Source organism: Taudactylus pleione, unplaced genomic scaffold, assembly GCF_031769625.1.
Source record: "Taudactylus pleione unplaced genomic scaffold, aTauple2 ptg001416l, whole genome shotgun sequence".
Lineage (NCBI taxonomy): Eukaryota > Metazoa > Chordata > Amphibia > Anura > Myobatrachidae > Taudactylus > Taudactylus pleione.
In genome coordinates this window covers 114,912-132,841 of record NW_028285815.1, presented here as the reverse complement: position 1 = coordinate 132,841, position 17,930 = coordinate 114,912, and the positions used below count along the sequence as shown (strand labels likewise).

Below are 17,930 nucleotides of genomic sequence, written 5' to 3'. Positions count from 1 at the left end.
GGAGCCTGAGTGTACCTAATAAGCGGTTCCAAACGCCGATGGTAGAGTTTGGTGGTGGCAGCATCGTTAAACGCCCACGGCGCAGTGGGCGGAGTCAGTGACAGGCGGTCACTGACGGTGAGTGGGAGTCCAAAAGCGCTAACCCGTGACCAGGGACAGCCTAGGCGAAAGGCGTCCGGTCACAGTTTGTAACAGCAGTTTTCTGAACTTATAAAAGACGGCTCAAAGGGTATGTGCCTCTGAGAGCTGAGTGGATACATCACAGTGTGTGCTGAGTTTTCCTCATCTCCCCAGCCGGCTGGAAGGAAAATGAATAAAGCACAGGAGTAGTGTTTCGCATACCGTGATCCAGGGGTAGGAAGCCTCATCACCCTAACATGGGAGTACCAATCGGTATGACCGTGTGCGCTGACCTGCGTGTCTCAGACCTTGTATGAATGTACAAGGGTGCTTCTACGTCCACTTCTCAGTCAGGCCCAAATGACGTTCTTTGCTATAGAATGAAGACAGGAGATGCCAAGTATAAAAAAAAAATCACTTTATTAGAGTAGCCGTATTTATCAGAGCGAGGTCTGTAACCCACCATCAGGTACGGACCACCCCCCAGAGAGCTGGGAGTGACAAGATGGCTGACTCTTTGCTGACATCCTTAGTTGGGAAGGTAGAGAGCTGGATGCCATTTGCTGATCATGATGTACTCTTCCAATGCTGGCATCACCTCGGGCACTTTCCGCTACGTGAATATCAGTGGTGGCACGACGGAAGCTCATCACTCAGAACCACATACAGAAGGCCCTATACTTACCCATCCCTATTAATGAGGCACATCATCGCCCCCTTGCTGCAGGACTGATCATTGTTCTCTATGAGGCAGCAGATGAGGAATGTAGAGACACTGACACAGTTTTATAGCCAATCCTATAGACAAGGGTTTGGCCAATCGTCTTCTCACATCAGTGGGAGCCAGTAGGTCCTTCACACTCATAAAGTAATGACATCTGAATAAATGAGAGGACAGACTTGTTTGTGCGCTGATGGGAACAGAAAGACCACGCTGTGACCTCTGAGACACTGCTGGGCTGAGGCGGTCTCTGTCTAGAAGAAGCCTGGAAAAGTGTACTGAAGTATCGTAATCACCAACACCACCAGGACGGCACACAGGACAAACACCACCCACACAGGGAACGTTCCTAATATGGAGAACACAGAAATATATTACTCAGTCTGTCTGTTCATGAACTGCAGGAGCAAGGTTAGTACCCTACCTACAGCATACAGAGGGGTGAGGGAAGGCTTCCACTCCTCCACATAGGGCAGACCGGTAAATGGAGACAGACATACTTAGGTTATGCATTTGGACACCCATGCACCAATTGGGATGAAACCAACATGAGGTGGTCAAGTTGGATCCTGGCCAGGTTTTAAGGGGTTAGGGTCCCAGTCGGACCTACCGTTGATGTATGGTGGGCAGAACTTTGACCCAGTGAGCCTGTTCTGGGCCTTTTACTGGATGAAAACGTCTGTGGCCAGGTAAGCTCCCCCCAGGTGTTAAATAACCCCGTGCTGCAGCGCCATATTTGAACTTTTTACAGGCGTTAGGTGCTCATTGTAAATCTGTTCCCGGTACTAGGCACCAGGTAGGTAAAAATGTATTTTAATGAGTCTAACCTGCCGCGGCCCAGACCCTATCCGGTGGCGGCAGCAGCACTATGTGGTAACCTCCAGTGCGATGTACAGGGGAACAAGATGTAAGCGCCACAGCCCCGGACCATCTCAGGTAGCTGCCGTAATGGGGCATGGGGAACCAGGAGGAGCCTGCCACTGCAGCCAGGACTAAGGAGACGTGCTCAGTATAGTGCAGAGAGGAGGAGGGAGGAGAGGTGCTCAGTATAGTGCAGAGAGGAGGAGGGAGGAGAGGTGCTCAGTATAGTGCAGAGAGGAGGAGGGAGGAGAGGTGCTCAGTATAGTGCAGAGAGGAGGAGGGAGGAGAGGTGCTCAGTATAGTGCAGAGAGGAGGAGGGAGGAGAGGTGCTCAGTATAGTGCAGAGAGGAGGAGGGAGGAGAGGTGCTCAGTATAGTGCAGAGAGGAGGAGGGAGGAGAGGTGCTCAGTATAGTGCAGAGAGGAGGAGGGAGGAGAGGTGCTCAGTATAGTGCAGAGAGGAGGAGGGAGGAGAGGTGCTCAGTATAGTGCAGAGAGGAGGAGGGAGGAGAGGTGCTCAGTATAGTGCAGAGAGGAGGAGGGAGGAGAGGTGCTCAGTATAGCGCAGAGGGGGGAGGGAGGAGAGGTGCTCAGTATAGTGCAGAGAGGGGGAGGGAGAAGAGGTGCTCAGTATAGTGCAGAGAGGAGGCAGGAGGAGAGGTGCTCAGTATAGTGCAGAGAGGAGGGGGGAGGAAAGGTGCTCAGTATAGTGCAGAGAGGAGGAGGGAGGAGAGGTGCTCAGTATAGTGCAGAGAGGAGGAGGGAGGAGAGGTGCTCAGTATAGTGCAGAGAGGGGGAGAGAGGAGGAGGGAGGAGAGGTGCTCAGTATAGTGCAGAGAGGAGGAGAGAGGAGAGGTGCTCAGTATAGTGCAGAGAGGAGGAGGGAGGAGAGGTGCTCAGTATAGTGCAGAGAGGAGGAGGGAGGAGAGGTGCTCAGTATAGCGCAGAGAGGAGGGAGGAGAGGTGCTCACTATAGTGCAGAGGGGGGATGGAGGAGAGGTGCTCAGTATAGTGCAGAAAGGAGGAGGGAGGAGAGGTGCTCAGTATAGTGCAGAGAGGAGGAGGGAGGAGAGGCGCTCACTATAGTGCAGAGGGGGGAGGGAGGAGAGGTGCTCAGTATAGCGCAGAGAGGGGGAAAGAGGAGAGGTGCTCAGTATAGTGCAGAGAGGAGGAGGGAGGAGAGGTGCTCAGTATAGTGCAGAGAGGAGGAGGGAGGAGAGGTGCTCAGTATAGTGCAGAGAGGAGGAGGGAGAAGAGGTGCTCAGTATAGTGCAGAGAGGAGGAGGGAGGAGAAGTGCTCAGTATAGTGCAGAGAGGGGGAGGGAGGAGAAGTGCTCAGTATAGTGCAGAGAGGGGGAGGGAGGAGAGGTGCTCAGTATAGTGCAGAGAGGAGGGGGGAGGAAAGGTGCTCAGTATAGTGCAGAGAGGGGGAGGGAGGAGGAGGGAGGAGAGGTGCTCAGTATAGTGCAGAGAGGGGGAGGGAGGAGAAGTGCTCAGTATAGTGCAGAGAGGGGGAGGGAGGAGAGGTGCTCAGTATAGTGCAGAGAGGGGGAGGGAGGAGGAGGGAGGAGAGGTGCTCAGTATAGTGCAGAGAGGAGGAGGGAGGAGAGGTGCTCAGTATAGTGCAGAGAGGAGGAGGGAGGAGAAGTGCTCAGTATAGTGCAGAGAGGGGGAGGGAGGAGAGGTGCTCAGTATAGTGCAGAGAGGGGGAGGGAGGAGGAGGGAGGAGAGGTGCTCAGTATAGTGCAGAGAGGAGGAGGGAGGAGAGGTGCTCAGTATAGTGCAGAGAGGAGGAGGGAGGAGAAGTGCTCAGTATAGTGCAGAGAGGGGGAGGGAGGAGAGGTGCTCAGTATAGTGGAGAGAGGAGGAGGGAGGAGAGGTGCTCAGTATAGCGCAGAGAGGAGGAGGGAGGAGAGGTGCTCAGTATAGCGCAGAGAGGAGGAGGGAGTAGAGGTGCTCAGTATAGTGCAGGGAGGAGGAGGGAGGAGAGGTGCTCAGTATAGCGCAGAGAGGAGAAGGGAGGAGAGGTGCTCAGTATAGCGCAGAGAGGAGGAGGGAGGAGAGGTGCTCAGTATAGTGCAGAGAGGAGGAGGGAGGAGAGGTGCTCACTATAGTGCAGAGGGGGGAGGGAGGAGAGGTGCTCAGTATAGCGCAGAGAGGGGGAAAGAGGAGAGGTGCTCACTATAGTGCAGAGAGGAGGAGGGAGGAGAGGTGCTCACTATAGTGCAGAGAGGAGGAGGGAGGAGAGGTGCTCAGTATAGTGCAGAGAGGAGGAGGGAGGAGAGGTGCTCAGTATAGTGCAGAGAGGGGGAGGGAGGAGAGGTGCTCAGTATAGTGCAGAGAGGGGGAGGGAGGAGAGGTGCTCACTATAGTGCAGAGGGGGGAGGGAGAGGGACCTGCTCACTATTGTTCATGTCTTTTTAGTGGAGGATACCTACGTCTGTTGGGCACCACATGAAGTTTACAGCGGCTGTCTACTGCGACACTCAGCATGGCAGTCTCATTGTCACCCCGCAGGGCTCTTCCTTGCTTTGTGTCAGGAAAGAAGGCGATGTCTGTCACCACAATGCCGTGGGCTTCTTCCACGTAATACAGCTTCTGTGGGACACAATAGGGGATACTGAGAGACACCAGCAGAACAGTGATATACTTAATACTAATGATGCCACAAGAGACACACACTATACAGAGCGGCCTCATGTGACACACATTTCATTATACATAAATTAGAATAGAGCATTCTTCATCCAAATAATGGCGGCCATAGCTTCCTGTGTGCAGACATCAGATGGAAACATCAAGAGGTGATACAGCGCACTTCAGAGGAGATACTGGGACTGATTACAGAACAGTACGTAGCACTCTATACATACTGTATATAACAACTGCGCACCATCGTTTACAGCAACACCCTGAGCTATCCTAACACTGACACCTTGCCATCACCCCAACATACCCTACACCAACACACTGACCAACCCTAACACTGACACCTTGCCATCACTACAGCATACCCTACGCCAACACCCTGACCAACCCTAACACCGACACCTTGCCATCACTACAGCATACCCTACGCCAACACCCTGACCAACCCTAACACTGACACCTTGCCATCACTACAGCATACCTTACACCAACACCCTGACCAACCCTAACACTGACACCTTGCCATCACCCCAACATATCGTACACCAACACCCTGACCAACCCTAACACTGACACCTTGCCATTACTACAGCATACCCTACGCCAACACCCTGACCAACCCTAACACTGACACCTTGCCATCAACACAACATACCCTACACCAACACCCTGACCAACCCTAACACTGACACCTTGCCATCACCCCAACATACCTTACACCAACACCCTGACCAACCCTAACACTGACACCTTGCCATCACCCCAACATATCGTACACCAACACCCTGACCTACCCTAAACACTGACACCTTGCCATTACTACAGCATACCCTACACCAACACCCTGACCTATCCTAACACTGACACCTTGCCATTACTACAGCATACCCTACGCCAACACCCTGACCAACCCTAACACTGACACCTTGCCATCACCCCAACATATCGTACACCAACACCCTGACCAACCCTAACACTGACACCTTGCCATCACCCCAACATACCTTACACCAACACCCTGACCAACCCTAACACTGACACCTTGCCATCACTACAGCATACCCTACACCAACACCCTGACCAACCCTAACACTGACACCTTGCCATCACTACAGCATACCCTATGCCAACACCCTGACCAACCCTAACACTGACACCTTGCCATCACCCCAACATACCCTACACCAACACACTGACCAACCCTAACACTGACACCTTGCCATCACTACAGCATACCCTACGCCAACACCCTGACCAACCCTAACACTGACACCTTGCCATCACTACAGCATACCTTACACCAACACCCTGACCAACCCTAACACTGACACCTTGCCATCACCCCAACATATCGTACACCAACACCCTGACCAACCCTAACACTGACACCTTGCCATTACTACAGCATACCCTACGCCAACACCCTGACCAACCCTAACACTGACACCTTGCCATCAACACAACATACCCTACACCAACACCCTGACCAACCCTAACACTGACACCTTGCCATCACCCCAACATACCTTACACCAACACCCTGACCAACCCTAACATTGACACCTTGCCATCACCCCAACATATCGTACACCAACACCCTGACCTACCCTAACACTGACACCTTGCCATTACTACAGCATACCCTACGCCAACACCCTGACCAACCCTAACACTGACACCTTGCCATTACTACAGCATACCCTACGCCAACACCCTGACCAACCCTAACACTGACACCTTGCCATCACCCCAACATATCGTACACCAACACCCTGACCAACCCTAACACTGACACCTTGCCATCACCCCAACATACCTTACACCAACACCCTGACCAACCCTAACACTGACACCTTGCCATCACTACAGCATACCCTACACCAACACCCTGACCAACCCTAACACTGACACCTTGCCATCACTACAGCATACCCTACGCCAACACCCTGACCAACCCTAACACTGACACCTTGCCATCACCCCAACATACCCTACACCAACACACTGACCAACCCTAACACTGACACCTTGCCATCACTACAGCATACCCTACGCCAACACCCTGACCTACCCCTAACACCGACACCTTGCCATCACCCCAACATACCTTACACCAACACCCTGACCAACCCTAACATTGACACCTTGCCATCACCCCAACATACCTTACACCAACACCCTGACCAACCCTAACACTGACACCTTGCCATCACCCCAACATACCTTACACCAACACCCTGACCAACCCTAACACTGACACCTTGCCATCACTACAGCATACCCTACACCAACACCCTGACCAACCCTAACACTGACACCTTGCCATCACTACAGCATACCTTACACCAACACCCTGACCAACCCTAACACTGACACCTTGCCATCACTACAGCATACCCTACGCCAACACCCTGACCAACCCTAACATTGACACCTTGCCATCAACACAACATACCCTACACCAACACCCTGACCAACCCTAACACTGACACCTTGCCATCACCCCAACATACCTTACACCAACACACTGACCTACCCTACCATTGACACCTTGCCATCAACACAACATACCTTACACCAACACCCTGACCAACCCTAACATTGACACCTTGCCATCACCCCAACATATCTTACACCAACACATTGACCTACCCTAACACTGACACCTTGCCATCACTACAGCATACCCTACGCCAACACCCTGACCAACCCTAACACTGTCACTTTGCCATCACTACAGCATACCTTACACCAACACCCTGACCAACCCTAACACTGACACCTTGCCATCACCCCAACATACCTTACACCAACACCCTGACCTACCCTAACATTGACACCTTGCCATCACCCCAACATATCTTACACCAACACACTGACCTACCCTAACACTGACACCTTACCATCACCCCAACATACTTTACACCAACACCCTGAGCTATCCTAACACCGACACCTTGCCATCACTCCAGCATACCTTACACCAACACCCTGAGCTATCCTAACACCGACACCTTGCCATCACTCCAGCATACCTTACACCAACACACTGACCTATCCTAACACTGACACCTTGCCATCACCCCAAAATACCTTACACCAACACCCTGACCAACCCTAACACTGACACCTTGCCATCACCCCAACATACCTTACACCAACACCCTGAGCTATCCTAACACCGACACCTTGCCATCACTCCAGCATACCTTACACCAACACCCTGACCTACCCCTAACACCGACTCCTTGCCATCACCCCAACATACCTTACACCAACACCCTGACCTACCCTAACACCAGCATATTGCCATCATCCCAACACACTGACCAACCCTAACCCCGACACCTTGCCATCACCCCAACATACCTTACACCAACACACTGACCTACCCTAACACCAGCATATTGCCATCACCCCAACACACTGACCAATCCTAACACCGACACCTTGCCATCACCCCAACATACCTTACACCAACACCCTGACCAACCCTAACACCGACACCTTGCCATCACCCCAACATACCTTACACCAACACACTGACCTACCCTAACACCAGCATATTGCCATCACCCCAACACACTGACCAATCCTAACACCGACACCTTGCCATCACCCCAACATACCTTACACCAACACCCTGACCAACCCTAACACCGACACCTTGCCATCACCCCAACATACCTTACACCAACACCCTGACCTACCCTAACACCGACACCTTGCCATCACCCCAACATACCTTACACCAACACAATGACCTACCCTAACACCAGCATATTGCCATCACCCCAACACACTGACCAACCCTAACACCGACACCTTGCCATCACCCCAACATACCTTACACCAACACCCTTACCTACCCTAACACTGACACCATGCCTTCATCCTAGTATACCTTATACCAACACTGACCTACCCTAATACTGACACCTTGTCACCCCCAGCATAACATACTGCAACACCCTGAACCACTTATAAAGATACCCAGGCCTATACAGACTCCCTTACAGGTATCCCGATCTACTTTACTCTGCAAGTTTATAGGCACCTCGACCTACATACAAACCCCGGCAGGTACCAGCACCAAAACCTGAAATGCTCTATACCGGCAAACACACACGCAAACACACACACAGGCACAGAACTTACCTGTAGCGAAAAAGAGATGTAAATGGCCACAGAACCGGTGACTGAGCCCAAACCCAGGAATGTTCCACAATCACTGCAGAGTTCATAAAGGAGGCATTACTAACAGTGTACTACTGATACACAGAGTATACACAGAGCATTACTAACAGTGTACTACCGATACACACAGTATAACTTATATTGCACTACTGATACACAGAGTATTACTAACAGTGTACTACAGATATAAAGAGCATTAATGACACTCCACTACCGATACACAGAGCATTACTAACAGTGCACTATAGATACACAGAGCATTACTAACAGTGTACTACAGATATAAAGAGCATTAATGACACTCCACTACCGATACACAGAGCATTACTAACAGTGCACAACCGATACACAGAGCATTACGAACAGTGCACTACCGATACACAGAGCAATACTAACAGTGTACTACCGATACACAGTGCATTACTAACAGTGTACTACCGATACACAGAGCATAACTTATTTTGCACTACTGATACACAGAGCATTACTGACAGTGTACTACCGATATACAAAGTATTACTTATATTACACTACCAATACACAGAGATTTACTGACAGTACACTACCAATACACAGAGTATAACTTATATTGCACTACTGATACACACAGTATAACTTATATTGCACTACTGATATAAAGAGCATTACTAACTGAATACTAGCAACATAAAGAACATTACTGACAGTGCACTACAAATACACAGAGCATTACTGACAGTATACTAAAGAGCAATACTAACAGTGTACTACCAATATACAGAGCATTACTGACAGTGCACTACAAATACACAGAGTATAACTTATATTGCACTACTGATATAAAGAGTATTACTAACAGTGTACTACCCATACACAGAGCATTACTAACAGTGTACTACCCATACACAGAGCATTACTAACAGTGTACTACCAATACACAGAGCATTACTAACAGTGTACTACCAATACACAGAGCATTACTAACAGTGTACTACCAATACACAGAGCATTACTAACAGTGTACTACCAATACACAGAGCATTACTAACAGTGTACTACTGATACACAGAGTATACACAGAGCATTACTAACTGTACTACCGATACACACAGTATAACTTATATTGCACTACTGATACACAGAGTATTACTAACAGTGTACTACAGATATAAAGAGCATTAATGACACTCCACTACCGATACACAGAGCATTACTAACAGTGTACTAGCAACATAAAGAGCATTACTAACAGTGTACTACCGATACACAGAGTATTACTAACAGTGTACTACCGATACACAGAGTATAACTTATATTGCACTACTGATATATAGAGCATTACTAACAGAATACTAGCAACATAAAGAACATTACTGACAGTGCACTACAAATACACAGAGCATTACTGACAGTGTACTACCAATACACAGAGTATAACTTATATTGCACTACCGATACACAGAACATTACTGACAATGCACTATAAATACATAGAGTATAACTTATATTGCACTACTGATACACAGAGCATTACTGACAGTGGGCCTGATTCAGAGCCGCTCGTAAGCGGCCGCTCGTTCGCTCCGAGCGATGTTTGCCCAACTGCGCATGCGTACGGATCGCTATACGCATGCGCGAACCCGTCAGTGCGGCCGAAAATCGTTTGTTCGCTAAATAGCGAATGCCTGCTAATATGAGTGACAGAATGAGGCGTATGTGGGTGGTAACGGGGGAAGGTGCTTGAAAACGGGGAGTGGATATCAGAACGCGGGCGTGCTTAAAGGTCAAAACGGGCGTTTTAAGGGTGTGCATAATTAATACTGGAGCGTCATTGACCACGTCACTGGGTTATTTTATAGCCAGAACTGCTCGCAAATTTGTGGTAGCTAACACCAGCCACAAGAATAGCGAGCAGTTCATACCCTGTTCGATGTACTCGATTAATCTAATAAATAGCGGACATGACGTATGGTGCGAGCGGGCAGGGGGCGGCTTTTTCAAAATTACAACCGCAAGTTTTGTTCGCTCGTTCAGACATAGAGGCGTCAACAGACCGCAAAGAGCAAACGGTTCATTTGAATAGCCACCCCCTTATTGTTGAACGAACGACTGCAAATAGCGACCGTCTCTGAATCAGGCCCAGTGTACCATCAATACACAGAGTATAACTTATATTGCACTACTGATATAAAGAGCATTACTGACAGTGTACTACCGATACACAGAGTATAACTTATATTGCACTTCTGATACATAGAGCATAGAGCTTCAGAACTCATTGGACAGCGCTTCACAGTGCAGATGGACAATGACCAGAAGCATACTGCAAAAGCAACCAAAGAGTTTTTTAAGGCTAAAAAGTGGAATGTTATGCAATGGCCAAGTCAATCCCCTGACCTGAATCCGATTGAGCATGGATTTCACTTGATGAAGACAAAACTGAAGGGAAAATGCCCCAAGAACAAGCAGGAACTGAAGACATTTGCAGTAGAGGCCTGGCAGAGCATCACCAGGGATGAAACCCAGCGTCTGGTGATGTCTATGCGTTCCAGACTTCAGGCTGTAAGTGCCTGCAAAGGATTTGCAACAAAGTATTAAAAAGTGAAAGTTAGATTTAGGATTGTTTAGTTTGTACCATTACTTTTGACCCCTTAAAAAGTGGGAGGCACATATAGAAAGCGTTGTAATTCCTACACCGTTCACCTGATTTGGATGTAAATTAAATCTGAAAGTCTGCAGGCACAGCCCACCTTGTTTGTTTCATTTCAAAGCCATTGTGGTGGTGAATAGAGGCCAAAATATGAAAATTCTGTCAATGTCCCCAATATTTATGCACCTGACTGTATATTGCACTACTGATACACAGAGCATTACTGACAGTGCACTACCAATACACAAAGTGCCACCTTCTTGTTTGAACTTTCGGAGAACCCTCGGGAGGAGGGAGATTGGATAAAAATATGAGATATGGTAAGAACTTACCTTTGATATCTCTATTTCTACGAAGTCCATAGGGTTCCACAGGATACCTTGGGGTATAGGTGATGACGTCAGGCATCGGGCACCATAGAGTTAAGTTTTCAGTCCTCCCAGGATGCACTAGGGTCCCCCTCCTATACCCCGCCCCCGAGCAAAGGCATCTCAGTTAGTTACCAAGCCATAGGCCGGAGGACAAGGAAGAGAGAGAAAACAAGATCTGGACACACACAAGAATCACATTCTCACCAGAGGGAGATGGAAAAACCGGTGACCAGAGTAAAGCCCATCTGCAGCACAGGTTTGACAGGGCGGGAGTACTGTGGAACCCTATGGACTTCGTAGAAATAGAGATAACAAAGGTAAGTTCTTACCATATCTCATATTTTCTACTTCAGGGTCCATAGGGTATCCACAGGATACCTTGTGGATGTCCCAAAGCAGTATCCTTTAAGGGCGGGGACGCTCCTGTGCTGAAAGGAGAATCCGCCGCCCGAAGGAAGCATCCTGAGAGGCGAAGGTGTCAAACCTGTAATACCTCATGAAGGTATGGACAGAGGACCACAAAGCAGCCTTGCAGATCTGGACTGCAGAGGCACCACGTTGAGCTGCCCACGAAGGCCCCACAGACCTAGTGGAATGAGCCTTCACAGAAGGAGGAACCGGCAGGCATTCATGAAGATAAGCTTCAGAAATTGCCATACGGATCCAGGCTGCCAAAGTTTGCTTTGAAGCAGGCCAACCCTTTTTACGGAAGCCATAGAGGACAAACAAGGCGTCAGACTTCCTAAACGAAGAAGTGCGGTCAACATAAGTCCTTAAGGCCCGCACAACATCCAAAGAGGCCTCACCCACAGAAAGGTCAGGTGAGTTAAAGGCCGGAACAAGGATTTCCTCGTTAACATGAAACTGGGAAACAACTTTGGGAAGAAATTCAGGACGAGTGCGCAGCACTGCCCTGTTCCCATGAAAAATCAAGAAAGGGGGTCTACAAGAGAGAGCCCCTAAATCAGAAACACGTCTGGCCGAAGCTATGGTCAGAAGGAAAACAGTCTTAGCTGTTAGCCATTTAAGATCCACTGAGCCCAGTGGTTCAAACGGCGGTCCCTGGAGAGCCCTCAGGACCACATCCAAATCCCAAGGTGCCACAGGTGGAACAAAGGGTGGCTGAATGCGTAGAACACCTTGCATAAAACTGCGCACATCCGGGATTGTAGCAGGGCCGAAACCTGCACCTTCAAAGAAGCAAGGCGAAGCCCATGGTTTAGTCCCGCTTGCAGGAAGGCGAGAGCCCGAGACAGACGAAACTCCCGCGGTGCATAATCTCTCGGCCGACACCACTGGAAGAACGTATGCCACACGCGATGGTATATTCTCGTGGGAGACGGTTTCCGAGCTCTGAGCATGGTACGCACTACAGAGCTGGAAAACCCCCTGGACCTTAACATGGCCGTCTCAACAGCCACGCTGTCAAAGACAGCCAAGTCAGGTCCGGGTGAAGACAAGGACCCTGTGACAGAAGGTCCGGACGTAGCAGCAACTGCAGAGGACTGTCCACGGACAGACCCTGAAGGTCTGAGAACCAGTGCCGTCTGGGCCATGTGGGAGCTATCAACAGGAGCGTCCCTCCTTCTTGTTTAAATTTCCGGATTACCCGTGGAAGAAGGGAAACCGGCGGAAAGAGATAAGCAAACCGGAACGTCCACCGGACGGACAGAGCATCCACCAGAGACGCCTCTTCGTCTCTTGTGCGAGACCCGTAAACCGGCAACTTGTTGTTGTGTCGGGACGCCATGAGGTCGATCTCTGGAAGACCCCACCTGTCCACCAGCAGTTGAAAAACGTGCGGGTGCAGGGACCATTCTCCCGGATGAACGTCCTGGCGACTGAGAAAGTCCGCCTCCCAGTTTAGCACTCCCGGGATGAAGACAGCTGATATGGCCGGAAGATTGCGCTCCGCCCATCCCAGGATCCGAGACACCTCTACGAGAGCCGCCCGACTTCGGGTTCCTCCTTGTCGGTTTATGTAGGCCACGGTGGTAGCGTTGTCCGACTGGACCTGCATTGGGTGACCCTGGAGAACCCGACGTGCCTGCTGGAGAGCATTGAACACCGCTCGGAGTTTCAAGATGTTTATGGGAAGCTCTGCTTCTGCCGGAGTCCACCTGCCCTGGAACAAGTGTGGACCCGAAACTGTTCCCCAGCCCCGAAGACTGGCGTCCGTCGTCAACAGGACCCAATTCGCCACCCAGAACGGACGACCCTTGTTGAGATGGGTCGTCTGCAACCACCAGGCAAGGGACAGGCGAACATCCGGAGTGAGCACTATCGTCTGGGATTTTAGAGACTGAGGCAATCCATTCCACTTGGACAGGATCAGGTGCTGCAGAGGTCTGGAGTAAAACTGGGCATATTCCACCATGTCGAATACCGACACCATGGAGCCCAGTAACCTCATCGCCGAGTGTAGAGGCACCCGGCGGCTCTGCAGACAACTGCGCACCCTCGACTGCAAGGCAGAGATCTTTTCCCCCGTCACAAAGATCCTTTGCTGTCCCGAGTCCAATAAGGCTCCGAGGTGCGGAATCCGCTGAGACGGGACCAGGGTGGACTTCTGCCAGTTTATTAACCAGCCGTGCCGTTGCAGTAGCGCAATGGTCAGGTCCAAGTGGCGCAGAAGGAGCTCCGGAGATCCTGCCACTAATAGAAGGTCGTCCAAGTACGGCAACATGCGGACCCCCTGCAGCCGCAGGGAAGCCGCCATGACCGCCATCACCTTGGTGAAAACACGTGGTGCTGTCGCCAGGCCAAAGGGTAACGCCCGGAACTGAAAGTGTTCGCTGCAGATTGCAAACCTGAGGAACCACTGATGGCGCAAAAGAATAGGGACATGCAGGTAAGCGTCCTGTATGTCCAATGACACCATGTAGTCCTCAGGTTCCAGCGCCAGAATGATGGACCGTAGTGTCTCCATCCGAAACTTCGCCACCCGCAAAGATTTGAGGTTTGAGCTTTGAGGTTGAGAATCGGACGAAACGACCCATTGGGTTTCTGCACCAAAAAGAGATTGGAATAGAAACCCTGGCCCTTCTGGGAGAATGGAACAGGCACTATAACTCCAGCCTGGAGCATAGTGTGCAAGACTTTCCGCAGTTCCACTGCTTTGTTCCGGTCTGATGGTAGACCCGTGGTGAAGAATCGAGCCGGAGGTCTGTGCCGGAAGGAGAGGGCATACCCGTGTGAGACCACCTCGAGAACCCAAGTGTCTGTCGTGGTGACCGACCAACACCTGGCAAACTGCAGCAGGCGGCCTCCCACTTTGGGATCCCCCAAAGGGAGGCCCGGACCGTCAGGCCGCAGGCTTGTCATCTGGCTTAGGGACCGGACGTCTGGTACTCCAGGCCTGCTTCCGGGGCTTGGCCGATTTCTTGGGGCCAGCCCGTCGGGGAAAGGACTGTGTCTTAGGCCTACCCTGGGCCCTATAAGACCGAAAGGACGGAGTACCTGAACGAGAAGGAACAGCAGCCGACGGAAGACATGCCGATTTAGCTGCCGCCAACGTGGCTACAATTTTGTCCAGGTCCGGACCGAAGAGAACTTCTCCGTTAAAGGGCAACGCCTCCAAACCCTTTTTGGAATCAGCGTCCGCCTTCCAGGATCGCAACCACAAGGTGCGACGAGCAGCCACAGCTGACGAAGAAATTCGAGATGCCAGGGTACTAACATCAAAGGCCGCTTCGTTGATATAAGTGGCCGAATCCCGGAGATTGCCGATCAACTCCGTCTGCTCAGCCGAACAGTCGGGATCGAGGGACGTCTCCAACGTATCAGCCCAGCGCTCCATAGCTCGGGCAACCCAGCAAATGGCCATAGCCGGCCGCGCAGCCCCCCCCCGCAAGGGAATAGATGGACTTCAGGCAGATCTCCACCTTCCGGTCCGTAGCATCCTTAAGGGAGGACATGGATGGCATGGTAATGTGGCACTACGGAAAAGGCGTGTCACATGAGAATCCACCTGAGGAGGGGATTCCCACTTTGCAAAATAATTGTCCGCAAACGGATACGCCACTGCTAACCGTCTTTGAGGCTGATATCGTTTGCCTGGCTGTTTCCACGCTTCCTCTAGGTGGTCAACTAATTGCCCCGAAATTGGAAACACTGTGGTATCTCCTATAACATCTTTGAAAAAGGCGTATTTGGACTTTGATACCGGAGGCTCCTCAATCCTCAATAACTAAAGCAGTACGGACTGCACGAATAAGGCCAGGTATATACACCTTAGACTTAGCGTCCGACTCTTTAGGGCGGGAAGTTTCCTGGTCAGAAAGATCCAGAATCTCCCCATCATCGGATGTCCCGTCGTCATCCTCATAAGGAGCAGACAGAGACGTCACCGGCCGCTTGTGAGGCCGCATCACAGACTCCCCTTGCAACACCTCTGACAACTGCTGTACAGAGCTAGTTAACGAATTAACCCACGCAGGCTCATGAGAGACCTGAGAAGGGGAAATAGGTAGACTGTGGGGTACCATCAATTGTCTTGGGAAACCCTGCATGGGTGACAACACCACTGACTGCTGGGACAATCCCATCTGAGGGAAGGCAGGCTGCGGAGCTAACTGGCCCACTAGGGTTGTAAGCGCTTTGGCAAAACAAGCCCAGGGCGGCTCCTGTACCGGAGTCGTGACCATAATCGGCCGCATCAATGCATAACACCGTCGACATAGTCCCTCCGCACTGCCGTCCCCCTCCGCTATAGGTACCTTGCATGCAGTACATAAAAGCTGGAGAGGAAAGTCACTTTCAGACATAATGGTAGGTATGTGACCCCTCTCACTGATACTCGTTAGTATAGTGTGAGACCACCCTGCAAGCACCGCACCGCAAGGGCTTAGCAGAAAGAACAGGGACAGATAAATGCTGACAGATAGAAAAAGAAAGTACAGGCAGCAGACGCTAGCATAGGTCACATACAATGCAAAGAAATTAATCCCTGCACTATCCGCGCTGATCCTCAACTACACAGACTTAGAGCCTGGTAGGACACAGCGCTGCATACACAGACCTGTAACCAACGGAGGAGAGGTATGCCGGGGGACCCAGACCGCGATGCCACCTATCTTCAGCGTCCAGCAGCGCTCACCATGCTTTCCAAAGATGTCCACAGAGGAGCAGAGAGGAGGCCAGCCTGGGGGAGGAGCGCTGACACAGTCAGCGTGTGCAGAGAGGCTGTGTGCAGCGGGGGAGGCGCCGGCTGTGAGACAGGGAAGGCGCGCTCCCCTGGCCTGCATTAACCCCTGGGACGCCGCAGTGCTACCGCTCTGCCGCGGTCCTGCTGTCCCAGGGGGGTAGTGGAAGAGCAGGTTAGAACCTGGCTCCACGCTGCCGCCAGTCCCCAGGGAGCCCCCTGCCTGGGGACTCTGGACCATGTAACAGCGTGGACCCACCGCGGGACCCCGCTGCTTACCTTGCTGTCCCCCTTGATTCCGGCCATGGTCCCGAACATCTGGGGTCACCGCTGTGACCCCAGATGCTCACCAGCATCCCCGGATCGGTACCGGCGTTCTGGTACCGGCGGGGGTGGAGGGAAGACAGCATGGACGTCAGGACTGACTGTCCATGCTGTACTTCCAGATGTGCAGCCACAGCTGCTTGAAGAAAACTTCAGGGGCTCTTCTAGCCCCCACTCCAACAGGTGCATCCGACTCCGGGCGGGCACCAAACTAAACAGATGCCTTGGCTCAGGGGCGGGGTATAGGAGGGGGACCCTAGTGCATCCTGGGAGGACTGAAAACTTAACTCTATGGTGCCCGATGCCTGACGTCATCACCTATACCCCAAGGTATCCTGTGGATACCCTATGGACCCTGAAGTAGAAATAGGTATGAGAGATTGAAGTCCCAACTTACTGCCAGAGTGTCCTCGAAGGTGTCCTGGCCCCATACCTGGGGACCTTGTGGTTGTGACGTGAGGCACACTGTTTCTAATAGGCTCCATCTATCCACCAGGAGTTGAAAGACATCTGGGTGGATCCTGACAGCTTATGAAGTCCGCTTCCCAGTTGAGGACTCCGGGGATGAACACTGCCGACATTGCCGGGAGATGACATTCGGCCCAGGATGTTTGCTACTTCCAGCATGTGTGCCTCCCTGATGAGGTAGGCTACCGCAGTTGCGTTGTTGGACTGGATTTGGATTGGCCTGTCCTGGAAAAGGTCTTGCGCCCGAGTGAGTGCTCTATACACTGCTCGAAGCTCCAGAATGTTTTAGGCAGGCTACTTTCCTGGGTTGTCCATCGTCTCTGTAAGGTATGATCACCGGATACAGCTCCCCATCCGCGAAGGCTGGCATCTGTAGTGAGAAGCTCCCACTTTGGAATCCAGAAGGTGCGACCCTTGTCCAGATGGGACATCTGCAGCCACCATGAGAG

The 17,930-nt window shown here is 51.3% G+C and overlaps 1 protein-coding gene across 2 annotated transcripts in view; it reads right to left on the bottom strand.

Moving 5' to 3' along the window:
* Positions 1-521: 521 nt before the first annotated feature.
* PREB (prolactin regulatory element binding) overlaps positions 522-17,930 on the bottom strand; it is a 61,612-nt gene continuing 44,203 nt past the window's right edge. For both annotated transcript variants that reach the window (XM_088463606.1, XM_088463607.1), the window contains exons 8-10: positions 8,508-8,580; positions 4,139-4,298; positions 522-1,190 (exon numbers count right to left, since the gene is read on the bottom strand). In XM_088463606.1, the coding sequence (XP_088319732.1) occupies positions 1,096-1,190; positions 4,139-4,298; positions 8,508-8,580 (328 nt within the window). In that variant the 3' untranslated portion in view covers positions 522-1,095. The remainder of the gene's footprint in view (positions 1,191-4,138; positions 4,299-8,507; positions 8,581-17,930) is intronic.